The sequence below is a fragment of the Microtus oregoni genome, unplaced genomic scaffold (genome assembly GCF_018167655.1).
Source record: "Microtus oregoni isolate MIOR12 unplaced genomic scaffold, Mior012 000048F_ref0000485, whole genome shotgun sequence".
Classification (NCBI taxonomy): domain Eukaryota; kingdom Metazoa; phylum Chordata; class Mammalia; order Rodentia; family Cricetidae; genus Microtus; species Microtus oregoni.
The window spans coordinates 12,758,426-12,772,577 of NW_024543222.1; the positions used below are offsets into that span (position 1 = coordinate 12,758,426).

At 41.1% G+C, this 14,152-nt stretch overlaps 1 protein-coding gene across 11 annotated transcripts in view; it reads left to right on the forward strand.

Moving 5' to 3' along the window:
* Bptf (bromodomain PHD finger transcription factor) overlaps positions 1–14,152 on the forward strand; it is a 109,495-nt gene that overhangs the window by 45,099 nt on the left and 50,244 nt on the right. For 5 of the 11 annotated variants that reach the window (XM_041635626.1, XM_041635624.1, XM_041635628.1 and 2 more), the window contains exons 4-7: positions 1,696–1,905; positions 2,429–2,617; positions 8,368–8,553; positions 12,567–12,754. In XM_041635626.1, the coding sequence (XP_041491560.1) occupies positions 1,696–1,905; positions 2,429–2,617; positions 8,368–8,553; positions 12,567–12,754 (773 nt within the window). The remainder of the gene's footprint in view (positions 1–1,695; positions 1,906–2,428; positions 2,618–8,367; positions 8,554–12,566; positions 12,755–14,152) is intronic. The other 6 variants (XM_041635632.1, XM_041635633.1, XM_041635634.1 and 3 more) reach the window with 4 other exon arrangements.

Consider the following 14,152-nt stretch of genomic DNA (forward strand, 5'->3'; position numbering starts at 1 on the left):
TGTGTCCAGTCTGAGCCTCATAACATTTGCCTCAAGCAACCAAACAGACAAACTAACAAGAAAAGGTACTTGGTGGATGTGATAGCATATCGTAGCTACTCGGGATGCTGAGGCAGCAGAATTGTAAACATCAGATAGTCTGGGACTCATAATAATTCATCTCAGAGGATGCATTTACCATAACCCAGTGAGTCTGTCTAGTGTCCATGTGTCCACACTGATTTTCCTTATGCTGGTGCTGTGCCGTGGTGTCACCCTCACCCAGTTAGAAAGTGTTTCCATGTGGGCCTTTCTGCTCGTTTTACCCTGGAGGAGGCAGGGTCTGCAGATCCAGGAAGCCTGCTTAGGCTCAGGGAGCAGTCACCTCAGCTCCACACTGTTTCCAGGTCTGCTTTCCTCATTGCACTGTGCTGCGTAGCCTGAGTCTGTCTCATGGTGGGGCATGTGACACTGATGGACATCAAGTCTCACTTTGTTTTTTTTTTGTGTGTGTGTGTTTGTTCTATTTTGTTTTTGTTTTTCGAGACAGGATTTCCCTGTAGCTTTGGAGCCTGTCCTAGAACTAGCTCTTGTTGTAGACTTTGTTTGTTTGTTTTAAAATAGTTTATTTAACTTTATGTGCATTGGTGTGAAGGTGTCAGATCCTGAGGAACTCTTCTGAGCTAGGAATTGAACCTGATCTTCTGGAAGAACTGCCAGTGCATCTGAGCCACTCTCCAGCCCCCCAGGTCTCAGTTTTAAGAGTCAGACTGTTTTCTCTGAGGCCGAATATTGCCATGTAGTCCAGGTACACCTGGGTTAGAGGTGTGCTTCACTGTCTTCTGCCTTTGCCATTTCATCTTTACAAAGAAAGTTAATTTTATAGGTAGGATTCTAGGATTTATTTTTTAAAAATGAGGTGCCCTGCTCTAATTGAGCTTTGTAAATGTGGGTTGTTTTATTTTGTCCCCTCGCACTTTTTTTTTTAAAGGCTGGGTCTCACTGTGTAGCCCTGGCTATCCTGGAACTCAGTGTATAGATCAAACTACCCTCAAACTTTTAGAGATTCATTTACCTCTCCCTCCTGAGTCCAGAAATTAAAGGTGTGCACCACCATATGTAACCTTAAAGATCTTCTTAAAAATATTGTTTATGTGTGGGTGTCCCAGGAGACCAGAGTAGAGCTAGAGGTACAGGCAGGTCTGAGCCTCTTGATTGACACGAGTGCTAGGACCTGAACTTGGGTCCTCTGCAAGAGCAGCAAGTGCTTTAACCATTGAGCTGTATCTCTCCAGCCCTTTATTATTTGAGACACAATCTCTTTGAGCCTGGTGCTCGCTGATTTCCTAGGCTGAGTAGCCACCAAGCTACAGGTATTTCCTTCACACCCTCAAAGTGAGCTATTGCACCCAGCTTTATGTGGAGGCTGGGGATTCAAGCTCAGGTCTTCTAACTGGTTTAAAGACTTAAAAATATTAAACAGTAAACTTTATTTTTTTTAAATCAAGTTCTCACTATGTAGCCCTGGCTGTCCTAACCTGGAACATGCTGTATAGATCAAGCTGGCTTTGTACTCGATCTACCTACATTTGAACCCTGAGTGCTTGGATTAAAGGTGTGCACCACCAAGCCTAACAAACATTAAAATTCCTAAGTGTCATTTGTTAGTAAATTTGACTACGAGAAGAAAACAATTACATCTATTTTTCATTATAGAAGAAATTTTGGACTCATTAAGAATCAAAAGAGGGGAAGATATTGACTGTGATCAGAGCCCAGAAGAAACAGAAAAAGACAAGAATGAGGTCGAGAGTGACAGTTCCAGAGATGCCGAGAAGAACAGGGAGGACTCGGAAGACCAGTCCCTGGAGAAGGACAGTGACAACAAAGCCTTGGGTGAAGAGCCTGGGCAAGGAAAACCTGAGGGTAAAAGAATTACTTGGTTTAAAAGAAATATTTTATTAATGCCATTTGTTTGAAACCTCCAATTTTACTTGGAAAATGGAAATGGAAATTTTTAGAGCAGACAGCTATTTTCTAAAGATATTTAAGAGAGTCTCTCCTTTGTGATATTACAACCATTGGAATGAGTTTTATGTACTGATGGATTTGCTATAATGTTACACGTATATTCCCTAAGAAGTTGGCATCCCTTGAAATTTGTTGATGAAAAAATAACTATTTTTATACCAGAATATACTTTGGTATGTGATTAAAAAATGTGTTCTTAAAAAATTAACTCTAAAACCTCCTTAATATTTTAATATCTTTGTCTTTGGATGGCTCATTTGCAAAGCTATCCCAGAGTCTGAACTGCTTTAAAACGGCCATCAAAGAGAAGCTGGTTTTTTGGTGATTGATGATTTTTCATAGTTGACTGAATGTGGCCACTTGTCCCAAAGCAATTTTAAAGCATATCTTTAAAGTTTTGTTGTGCATTTTGCTGTAGAGCCAACAGAAGTTGGGGATAGAGGTAACTCTGTGCCAGCAAATCTTGGCGACAACACAGCTAATGCTTCTTCAGAAGAGACTAGTCCCTGTGAAGGGAGGAGCCCCGAGGGCTGTCTCTCAGAAACCCATGATAGCAGCAACATGACAGAGAAGAAGGTGGCATCTGAGCTCCCCCCGGATGTGCCAGGTACAGAGGGCAGTGTACCAATGCCTCTGTAATGATGGGGGGAACCCTTCCCTTTGCAGTAAAAGCTGCATGTCACCTAGAACCTGAAAGTCTGCATTCATCCATGCCGCTTGCTCACAGTGCCATTCCTGATTGCTAATCTGTCACCTAACATTGATGTTTGGCAGATGGTCTTGCAGTTAGTGCCTGGAACTCCCTCTTAGTCCCCATGCTTGTATTTCTTAGATGGAATTGTATGCCTGGTCACCAGACCATCCTGGCCGAGATTTGATTTGAGTTACTTACATAGTAATGTCTGTTTCCTTGTTGAGTGACATGGCCCTTCTGGCTCTGTATATACTAACACATTAATTTTCTGTTTGCATGTGCTCATGTAGTGCTACATGTCAGATCATAATATTACCAGAGAATCCATTATCACCAACATTTCTGCAAGGTGCATTGATACGCTAACCAATATTTTTAACTTTAACCTTTTTAAACTTCATTGGAGTAACTTATCATACTGAGAATGTATAATTATGACCTTTTTGCTTTTCAAGAAATCCAAAGGTGTTTTTATTACAGCGTGTGTGTGTATATGTGTGTGTGCATGTGTATATGTATATATACTCACATATATAAGTCAGATGATTAAAATCAAAAAGTAAGTATCAATATCACACAAAAAAAGTCATAGTTGGAAGAAATCCTTAGAGGTCCTTTTCTGTGACTATGAAAGTATTGCTTTGTGTTAGTTGTGCTGGGATGTGCCGGCTGTGTTGACACACTGCTGTTTAAAAGCTGTGCGTTCTAGGTCTTCTGCCCATAAGTCAGTGCCATCCACCCCTTTAAGAGCCTCCAGATTTTTGATTGGATTGTGAAAGATTTTGGCAGCTAGTTGAAAACCCCAGTGAAAGCTTAGGTTGTGTACAGGCTCCACGTGAACCCCAGCTGTCAGCAGAGCGTCTGACACAGTTGATAATAGGGGGACTGGGCTCATTAAGATGTGGGAAATCTGGAACCTATATGCCAGTGAAACAGAGAGAGCTGCCTGGGTGTGTGGTGTGCAGTCTGTAGTCTCAGGGCTAGTGAGGCAGGCAAGCAGGCAGGCACTCAGGGCTAGTCGGGGTTAATGAAGTGAGACCCTGCATCAAAACACAAAAAGTTAAAAAAAAAAAAACTCGTTTAGACCCAGAACACTACAGGTTTGGCAGTTGAAAAACTAATATTCCTGCAGTATTTGGGGCACTGAACTGGGGAGCCAGTAAGGATCAGGCTTTCTGAAATGTGACGTCATAAAAGTAGAAACTAGAAGGGAATATTCTGATTGACTATTAAGAACTTTCTTAAAATTAGAACTGTTTAGAAAATAGAGCTGTCAGTGAGAAAGGTGGCGTTTCCCAGGAGTGTTTCCTCAGGGGCTGAAGGAACACAGGTTTATAATTTGTTTCAACAGCTAAGTACTTCTAGGTTTTCGTCAGTTTTATTCTCATTTCCACATATTCAGGGTTAAAAGTTTTAAATATTGAGTACTATTGCTGAAGTAATGTGGGAAAAACAACTTCCATGCTTGTTACTTCTTTTAAAAAAATTTATTTTAAAGCTTTGTTTGTTTGTTTGTTTGTTTTGTATGCAGTGTTCTGTCTGCATGTATGCCTACAGGCCAGAAGAAGGCGCCAGATCTCATTACAGATGGTTGTGAGCCACCATGTGGTTGCTGGGAATTGAACTCAGGACCTCTGGAAGAATAGCCAGTGCTCTTAACCTCTGAGCCATCTCTCCAGCCCACTTGTTACTTTTTAATTATAATGTAAATCTTAGTTGTACTAGGGCTTCAGGTTTAATATAACTGATATGTTTTTAAACCAAATTTGGTTGATTCTAGTCTTTGTGTGCTGTTTTAGATTATTTTACATTTATTTATTTATTTTGTGTGGGCAAATGTGGATGAACACGTGCACATGCGTGCACATGCTCATGTAATGGCAGATATACAGATCCAAGGACACCCTGCTGGAGACAGTTTCTCCTTCCTGGGGATTGAACACAGTTTGCCAGGCTTGGCAGCAATCACCTTTACCTTTTGAGACATCTTGTCAGCCTTTATTTTGTACTTGTATTAAGTAGTTGATATTACAGTAAGTTTCAGACTCTGTAGTCTGCTGGGAATACATGACAAAGTAGAGTGGAGTCCTTGATGACTGCTTCCTGCTGGGTAGCAGTAGACCTGGGAGTGCGCTCTGGCCTCCAGGGGGGGCGCGCTGCTGTCTCCTGTGCCTTCTGCTTCTCTCTGTTCTTTCTTGTTCAGCAAGTAATTGTGTTACTGTTCTTGGGAGGGTGCTGTGTGCTTTGTGAAGCCCCCAGCCAGCCTCTGTTGTCACTGTTGATGCCCCTACTGGTCAGTGGATGAGGTGGTGAGATGGTCAGTGTGTGTAAAAGCTCTTAGTAGGAACGTATGGTAGAAAGCAATAACCAGCTCCTGACAGTTGTCACCTGAACTCAACATGTGTCCTGCGCTATATATGTGCCTGCCCCCTCCCCACTAATAATAAGTACACTTTACCAATGGTAGTCACCTTGAGCTGGAGAGATAGTTCAGGCATTGAAAGGACCTGAGTTCTTGCCCCAGAATCTTTAAAGTCAGGCATGATAACAGATAATCTCAGTGCTGGGAAGACTGGCCAGGGAGTCTAGCCTACTCAGAGAGTCCCAGACCAGTGAGAAAGTAGTTCAGAGATCATGTTGGCAGGCGAACATGGTTCCATAGCTCTTGCTGGGTAAAGCTGACCATGTGAGTTCATTCTCCAGAACTGAAGTAAAATAAAGGAGAGAACTGACTCCATGCACACCTTTCCTCTGACTAATTAGCCTCTGATCTTTCTTATTTCTTTGCTTTTTCCATCTCTGATGGCCCAGCTTCTGAAAGTCAAGGCTGTGATGCCCTCCTGTGCTTGCTCTCAGCACTTCAGTTTCCCTCTGCATGACTGCAGTTAATTCTTTTTGGGTGGTGATGGGTGTGGGCCTGTGGTCAAGAGACAAGCACTGAGTTATATCCCCAGTGTGAGTTTGACATTGATAAATGTCTGATTTGTGCTTGATGAAAACACACACATTTGTTGTTGGGTACAACACAAGACAGTTAAGTCAAAATTTTAAATTGTATTGTTCTAATGCAAGTCTCTTTCCTCCTCCATTGTAAGTTGTTTAAAATTATTTGCAGCTGTTTGCTTTGAGAGTGACTTTCTGACTTGTTTGTGGTACCAGGGATCGAGCCCCATAGCTTAGCATGCTAGGCAAGTGCTCAGCTACCCTCAGCCTCTCAGGTTTTTTCAGTTTATTTTTACCAGGAGCATCCAAATTTTATATTTTCTTTTGAATTAGTATCTTAATTATTTTGAAATGTGCATTATATTTAATAATATTTCCAAGCTATACTACCTTCGGATTGGCATTTACTTTCTCTAGTAGAAAAGTTGTTGTTGTTTTTTTGAAGTTTTTTGGGGTTTTTTGTTTTTGTTTTTTCTGAGACAGGATTTCTCTGTAGCTTTGGAGCCTTTCCTGGAACTAGCTCTTGTAGACCAGTCTGGCCTCGAACTCACAGAGATCCACCTGCTTCTGCCTCCCAACTGCTGGGATTAAAGGTGTGCCGTCTGGCTTGAAGTTTTTCTTTTGAATGAGTGAGAGTTGATGTGAATGCAGGTGCCCATGGAGACCGGAAGAGGGATCACATCCTCTGCAGCCAGAGTTAGAGGCAGTTGTGAGCCAGCTGATGGAGGTGCTGGGAACTAGAGTCAGGTCCTCTGCAAGAGCACTGAGTGCTCCAAGCCTCTGAGCTGTATCTGCAGCCCCTAGAGCAGAAACATTGTAACATGAACATTTATTTATTTACTGTGGGCTAAGGTGTGCCAAGGCATGTTGGTAGAGCGCAGAGAACAGCATAGTATGACTTGTGAAAGTTTGTTTACCAGTCTACCATGTGGTTCCTGGGGATAGGACTCACATAGTCCAGCTTGACAGAAAGCGCCTTTATGAGCTGAGCCGTCTTGCCAGGCCTTAATAAGAAGATTTAAAATCTAGACATGCAACCATTTTTTTTTGAGATTTTATTTTTATTTTTTATATTTATTTATTTATTTTGTATACAATATTCTGTCTGCATATATGCCTGCAGGCCAGAAGAGGGCACCAGATCTCATTACAGATGGTTGTGAGCCACCATGTGGTTGCCAGGAATTGAACTCAGGACCTTTAGGAAGAGCAGGCAATGCTCTTAACCACTGAGCCATCTCTCCAGCCCACATGCAACCATTTTCAAGATTTACCTTTATGTAACATCCCAACAGAGAGCAGTATCACTTTTAGGGAGTTCAGTAAAAGGAAAAGTAACAGATGTAGCCAAAAAAACAAAGGATCCGAATATAAAGTAGACAGATGCCTTAGTAACCATCCTATGGTGTGGTCAGAGATCTGTAATATTTCCTGTGGCTCAGATGAAGGAAGGCTAGACTCGGAAGTTGGGTGGTGTTAGTTTGAAAGACAGCATTATTTTTATTTACTGTGTGCATCTGGGTTCAGTGTCTGGAATTTGCAAGTATCGGTTGCAGATGTACTGACATTATTTCTGTATGGCTCTTTTCTGTTACGGTTTTGGGTTGGTTGGCTTCTTTTTTTTTTTTTTTTCGTAGGGGGGTGTTGAGACAGGTCTCTCTGTGTAGCTCTTGCTGTCCTGGAACTCACTCTATAGGCCAGGCTGGCCTCAAACTCACAGAGATCTATCTGCCTGCCTCTGCCTCCTTAAGTGCTGGAATTAAAGGCCTGTGACACCACCTCCTGACTGCCTTTTCTGTTCTGTTTAGTTGTTTGTTTGAGCCTAAGTTAGCCTCACACTCATACAGTCTTCCTGTCTCAGCCTAGGGATTTATAGGTGTGAGCACAGGGCCTACCTTTCCCTGTAGTTTCAGTTTGCATTCTCTTGGCTTGAATGAAGTGGTCATATTTCCACATGTTTAAAGGCAACTTTCATTCCTTTGTGATTATTCCTGTATTCTCTATTCTGTATGCTTTGGTAACCTCATAATGGGTGCAGTCAGAGATCTAATGCCTTTCCTCATTTGGCACTATATTTCATGTAGTTGGTGTGACCTAATGTCAGTTGTTTTTACTTAGTGATAGAGAGAGTACCTTGTTGTTGACAAAGAGGAATGCAAACAGACTTAGTTTCTGAACTCCCATGGCGTTCATTTTTTTCCTGGTACTAATTCCTGTATTGGTTAGGAACTAAACTGCTAGTGATGCTGTGGAATTACCCAGGAAAGGTAACCACACTTAGAAAACCTTACAGGTAAAGAATCCTCTTCAATTCTATTTCTAAATGAGATCTTTGAAAATTCTTGAAAAGTGAGAATATAAGCTTCTTGCTTTGAGTGTTTTTCTCTGCAAAACCATTTCTTTCTATCTGATGTTCCCTGAGTTGTGTGTGGTGGTTGTTGTGTTGGCTGCTTTTTCTTTGACTCTGGACTGTTGGGAGTTATCTGCTTGTGCTGGATGATGATAGAGAGACTGTTTGTCAGTGGTTTTTATAGGACTTGTATGGGGGCAATGCTTACCAACTTCCTCTCACACAGAGGACATCACATTCCTCCATGGTCGGCTTTGTTTTCTACTGGTCAGCATCATGGTGAAGTCCTACAACCATTAAGTGCTTTTCTGACATTTAGATTTTGTTGTGATTTTTTTCAATGTAAAAATCAGATATTTTATTTTTCTAGAAGACTCTAACAAGACATGTGACAGCAGTAACACTAGTGCTACCACTACCTCCATCCAGCCTAATCTGGAGAGCAGTAGCAGCAGTGAACTCAGCTCTTCCCAGAGTGACTCTGCTAAGGCAGCTGATGACCCTGGCGCTGGGGAGAGCGACTCCCTCACACCTGTCTCTGCTCAGGAAGAGATAGGTAAGAGCACACTCAGCCACTCAGGGGAGAGGTGTTTTTGTGTTTTTGTTTTTTTTTTCTTTAAACATTTTCAATTTTTTAAATAAAAGTTTAGTGGGTTGGAAAGAATCAGTGTCTCTTGTTTTGCTTTTGGTTTTTTTTTTTCCCCATTAACATGAGCTCACTGTTTTTGCTTTACAAAAAAATCCTACAAGAGGAGAAAAGTAGAAACCTTTTCATTCTCCTGAAGTATAAGCACCATCAGTTTTTTGTATTTTTCATTTCATTCATATCTGTATGCTTACAAATTTTTTTGGTTTTCTTTTTTCTTTTTTTTAATATATTAATTGGATCATTCTGCATGTGTTATTCTGCATCTTGTTTTTTGTGTGTGTATGGGGTTGTTTTTTTTCTTCACTTTCTCACATAGTGACACATGGTAGGGACTCCTCAGGTTAGAGTCAAATGCATTGTTCTTACCTGCTGCGTGGTGTTTGGCCGTCACCATGGTGGTGCTTTCTACCCGTCTCCACACGTGTCTCTGTGTTCTGCAAGTGTTTCTGGCAGTGTAGGAAACTGAATGAAATGACTGACTGGTCAAATGGTAGGTACCCTTTACAGATAATAGAGGCTCCTGCTTAGTTCATCACCCAGAAGGACAAACCTACTAATTTCCATACTTGTATGTTTCCCTATTTGCACACCTAAATTTAACACCATTTATCTTTTTTGACAGTGGTAAGAATGTATTTAATGGAAAATAATTACTTATTTCCGCTTATGAATGTGGTTGCTTCTTTTCATGTTTTTAATATTCTGTGTTTTGATGATTCCTGTTTTTGCTTGCTTTTTCTATAGAATTTTAATATTTTTCATAAGTTTTAGAATTGCCTTATGTATTATAGTCATTAATATCTGCTTCATATTTGTGCTTATTACTTTCTTGTGCTTAATTTTTATGTTGTTAAATTTCATCTCTTTCTGCAGGTTTTCCCTGTGTGTTGTATTTTTTTTAAAGGAAGATGATCTCATGAAAATAAATATTTACAGTAATTTTTCATAAGTCTGTATCATTGGTTTAAATTTATCTTGAGTATAATTTCAGATATGACATAAGGTTGGAGATGTCTTTTACTTAGGACTTTTCCAATTGTAAATGACCAACTGTAGAGGGAATATAATTAGCTTGTATAATTGGGAAAGTTCATGTTCTCCTGAAGCATAAGTGGACCCAGTGGTACAACCACTGCTCTATCCTCCCCTCCCCCATTTTCAATCAACTTAAATTTGTGTGATAATTTAATTCTCTCCTAATACAGACAGACTTTTTCCAAGTTGCAGGTAAGATGGCACCAGCAATTTGTTCTCATGTCTTTCCAAGGTCTGTGGCCCAAAGCCCCTACTCCTGCTCCAAATCAAAAGTCTTTGAGGAAAGAATTTGAGTGGCTTATCTTGGATCATATTATTCCACACCTGTGGCCAGGGCAGGCAAGGTATTATTGATGGCTCCAACAAAAGTATATGATTGAAATGGGTAGGAATGAATTTTTAAAGAACAAGGGCTGTTTCAAAGATAGGACCACGCAGAGAGCTGTGGTTGCATCTTAGGTCGCTCAGCACAGCGTGGTTACCCGTGTTCATTCCCATCCATCAGTTCACAGTGCCTCTTGCCTCTGTCTGACCCTCACCTGAAAATGTCTAAAAACCTTTGGCCCACAATTGCACCCAGTAGTTGTATATAATTATATCTTAAGCCCCATCTAAGATTTCTCTGTGCTATGCATTGTTTGACAGGCTTGGGTATGTCTTATCTTACATTTATAACCCATATGAAATTCTGAATTTAGCTGTTGTTCACTTTATTGTCCTGACAATAGAGGGCCTATTTGGGTAGATTTGATATGGTGACAATGTATGAGAAGTGAGATGCATGCAAGAGGTTCTTCTGGGGGCCATTCCATTGTGGTAGCCTAGGTTTTGCTAGCTATTATACAGTATGGGTTCTTGGGAATTACTGTTGGCTGAACAATCATACACAGTAACTTGGCAGAGTTGGAGAGTTCCCTGCCCTTACTCCCCATGTCAGTATAACAACATTCCCTTGTAGATTTGTAGGGATTCCCACTCATACCTAGTACTTAGTAACTTGCCTCAGGCTTCTTGGACAGGAGCCCTTCTGCTTCCTCATTATGTTTGGTGAGTCAGTAGTTTTTGCCCTTTGCTTATGCTTGCCAGAGGGGCTGGTTTAGAGCAGATGACTATTTTGCCAACAGGCTGCCTGTAGAGGTTGACTTCTTAATGGCAGCAGTGTGGACTTGGGTAGCCTGTGTTCCATGAGGACCTATCCTCGCCATGTCTTCAGCTGTGATGCTTACAGATGAGGTTGTTCTTCGCTTTATTTTTGCTGAACTAGCAAATGCAGAGGGTTAATTCTGAGCAGCATTGAATTCTAGCTGCGCACTGGGGGGCTTCTTTCAGAAAGCTCTTGCTATTCCTTCTCTTCTTTCAACAAGTGAGGCCTAAAACCAAGAGAGCATCTCTAAAGTCTATTGCAGGATGTAATAAATGGTCATAAGAGTTGAGAGCCTTGGGTTAAATCCCCAGCGCATGGAGAGTCTAACAGAAGATAGCAGTATTCAGGATCACTAGCTCTCCAGCCTGCCCAATTTGCTCAGTGGCATATTTTGTAGACTAAGTCTTAATATACTTGCTGGATTATTTAGTACTAACTCCTATTGGCAGAAATCTACCTCGCTTAAAAACAGAAATGACATTTTATTAGTGGCCTCAAAAGGAGCGTCTAGGGCTGGTGAAAGCCTCGGGTGTACTGTCAGGTTCAGGAAGCTAAGCCAGGTTGTCAGCTTCCTCAACATTTGCTCTTCTCATGTCTGTTCTGGAGTATTGGGGGGCGGGGGTTGCTCCCTGCAAGTAACAGTCTTTCTACCATAGAGGTACAAGTTAGAGCCTCTAATTCATACCCTTCCTGCTTACTAATAGAAAAACCAGAATAGTAAGGTAAGGGTTCTGTCCAGTACATGCAGTTCAGTCCCAGAGAAGAGAAGCCATACTTAAAAGCTCAAAATGGAACAGGGTGACGACTGGCTGGGAAAGCTGCCTAGTGGGATGGTGGGGTCTTCTGTCCAGTTCTCTCTGGGTGCTATAGTTGCTTCCAAAGGCCGGACCTTTGATCCATAACCCTATTGAGCCAACATATCAAACAATCCCCTGAAATGAACAGATAGCCTCCCCATTTGCATCTGTCTCTACTTGCCTAAAATGCCACTATATATGTAATACGAAATTCCCATCCTTGGATTTACCAATGCTACACTGCTTAATTTCTTTTTTAAGCTTTAAATTATAAATTAGGTCTTACTCAATTTTCTGAACAATGGAAAATGTACAATGATGAATGGCTGGGTATGTATGTATGTTCACTATCCAATGTGAAATTTGTGTATATAGAAAGCAGAAATTGTATCTGGGCATTCAGACTGTCACCGTCAAAAATGAAGTTATAAAGGAGATGTTGAGAAATCTTTATTATGTTAAAATAATTGTAATGGGTTTTCACAGATAATTATGTACTCTAGGGAAAAATTCAGTTGGCATTTCTAAAATTCAAGACTATTACTACTTAAGTGGAAAATCTTTCTGAAACTAACTCCAGCCTTTTAATATACAAATGCACATTAGATATACAAGACAACATTTTGTATGTATTCGAGTTATTATGTTTGTTATTTGCACGTTTTTGGAGACCCCTCCTCTCCAGTAAATGAGTTTCAAAATAGGTAAGGTAACACTGTTTTCTGCAAAATAATGAATGGCACACAGTATTTTTGCTTTTTGATGTTTGCTGTTGACAAAAACATTCAAGGATTGATGACATGCTTTGCCTGTGAAAGGACTTATTCTGCTTATTTCTCTTGGACTTTAAATATATATGGCATGTAAGGGTTGGATAAATAAGGCGTTCTTAGTTATTTACTTCCTGTCAGCAATCACTTTGTGGCATTTTCATTTGGTAACAGGGGATTTCAGATTGGAGAAGTCTAACGGAGAAATCGTCGAGTCCCCTGGAGCTGGGAGAGGAACGTCTGGCTCCACTCGCATCATCACCAGATTGCGGAACCCAGACAGCAAACTCAGTCAGCTCAAGAGCCAGCAGGTGGCAGCTGCGGCCCATGAAGCAAACAAATTGTTTAAGGAGGGCAAAGAGGTGTGTTCTGTTTAAAACAAAACTCTGTACTGTGAATAATTAGGATCGTGGACAGGAGAGATGGCTCAGAGGTTAAGAGCACTGGCTGCTCTTCTAATGGTTACATCCCAACTAGTAACTCCAGCTCCAAGGGCTGCATCTGTGGCCTCCAATGGCACCTGCACCAGTATGCCAACACCCACAGTCAGACACACATTAAATATTTAGAATTGGATTACCGTAAAATCTTATTTTAAAAAGAAAAAAGGACAGGAAATTTATAAACCTAGTTTTGAATTGTGTTTTCTTTAATGTAGTGAGTACCAAGAACAAAACTGTAAGTCTTGTATTGTGGCAAAGAAATTTATACACACAAATTTAGTCCATTTATTAGAATTCAGTGAGCAGATGATGTTAGAATCAGCTAATTGAGTACAATTCTGTTAGGTTTTTTTGTTTTGTTTTGTTTTGTTTTTAGAAGATAGTATCTTACTGTGTAGCTCTGACTGACCTGGAATTTGGTATGTAGACCAAGGTGGCCTCAAATTCAGACAGAGTTCTACCTACCTCTACCTTCCCAGTGCTGGGATTAAAGACTTGCACCACCACAACCCCATTTCCTGTGACCACTAGAAGAATGGTTGTCGCTTGTAGCTCTACTAGAGCAGATGATCAGACCTGTCACCACGAGCTCAGCTCGCCTAGCTGCACCCTCAGAATGATGACAGCTGTGTCTCTGATGGTTTCCTGGGGAGTCCAACAGGACTGAATCACTGAGGAGGCTGAAGCAGGGAAGAATACAGCCAGTCTGAGGCAAGCCTGGCCAACTCAGGCCCTGTCTAAACCCCTGACGTCCCCTCCTACGTCAGCGGAGAAAAGTAAACAACAAGTATTGATTTTGATAGTCCACCGAAAGATTGAGCCCAGCTTTGTGGAAACATTATTTTAAAAACCCCAGGGCCTAGAGCAACTAAAGTTGGCATAATGAAAAGAACAGGAGTAGAGGATTGTTGGCCATTTGCGTGGAGAGGATGCGGGGGGGGGGGGGGGATGTGTATAGTGCTCTCCTATTTCGATAAACTATGTGCTAGAGTTTGATAGACTGATAGTGTGTGTCTGAGATTCATGAACATGCTCAGTGGTGTCTAATCACTCCTTTCTTTCTGCAGTTATATCTTCCTTATTTAACTATAAATCACCAACTTTCACCTTTAGTTAGTTTGTTTTTCGAGACAGGGTTTCTCTGTGTGACCCTTTATAGACCAGAAATAGGTGTGTGCACACAAGCCTCCAGGTTAATGAGGGGGTGTCAAAAGACAACTTTGTGAAGTTAATTACCTTGTTCCACGCTTTTGTGGTATCCGTGGCTTAAAATGGGTCACCAGACTTGTGTGACAAGTATCTTTACCAACTGTCCTG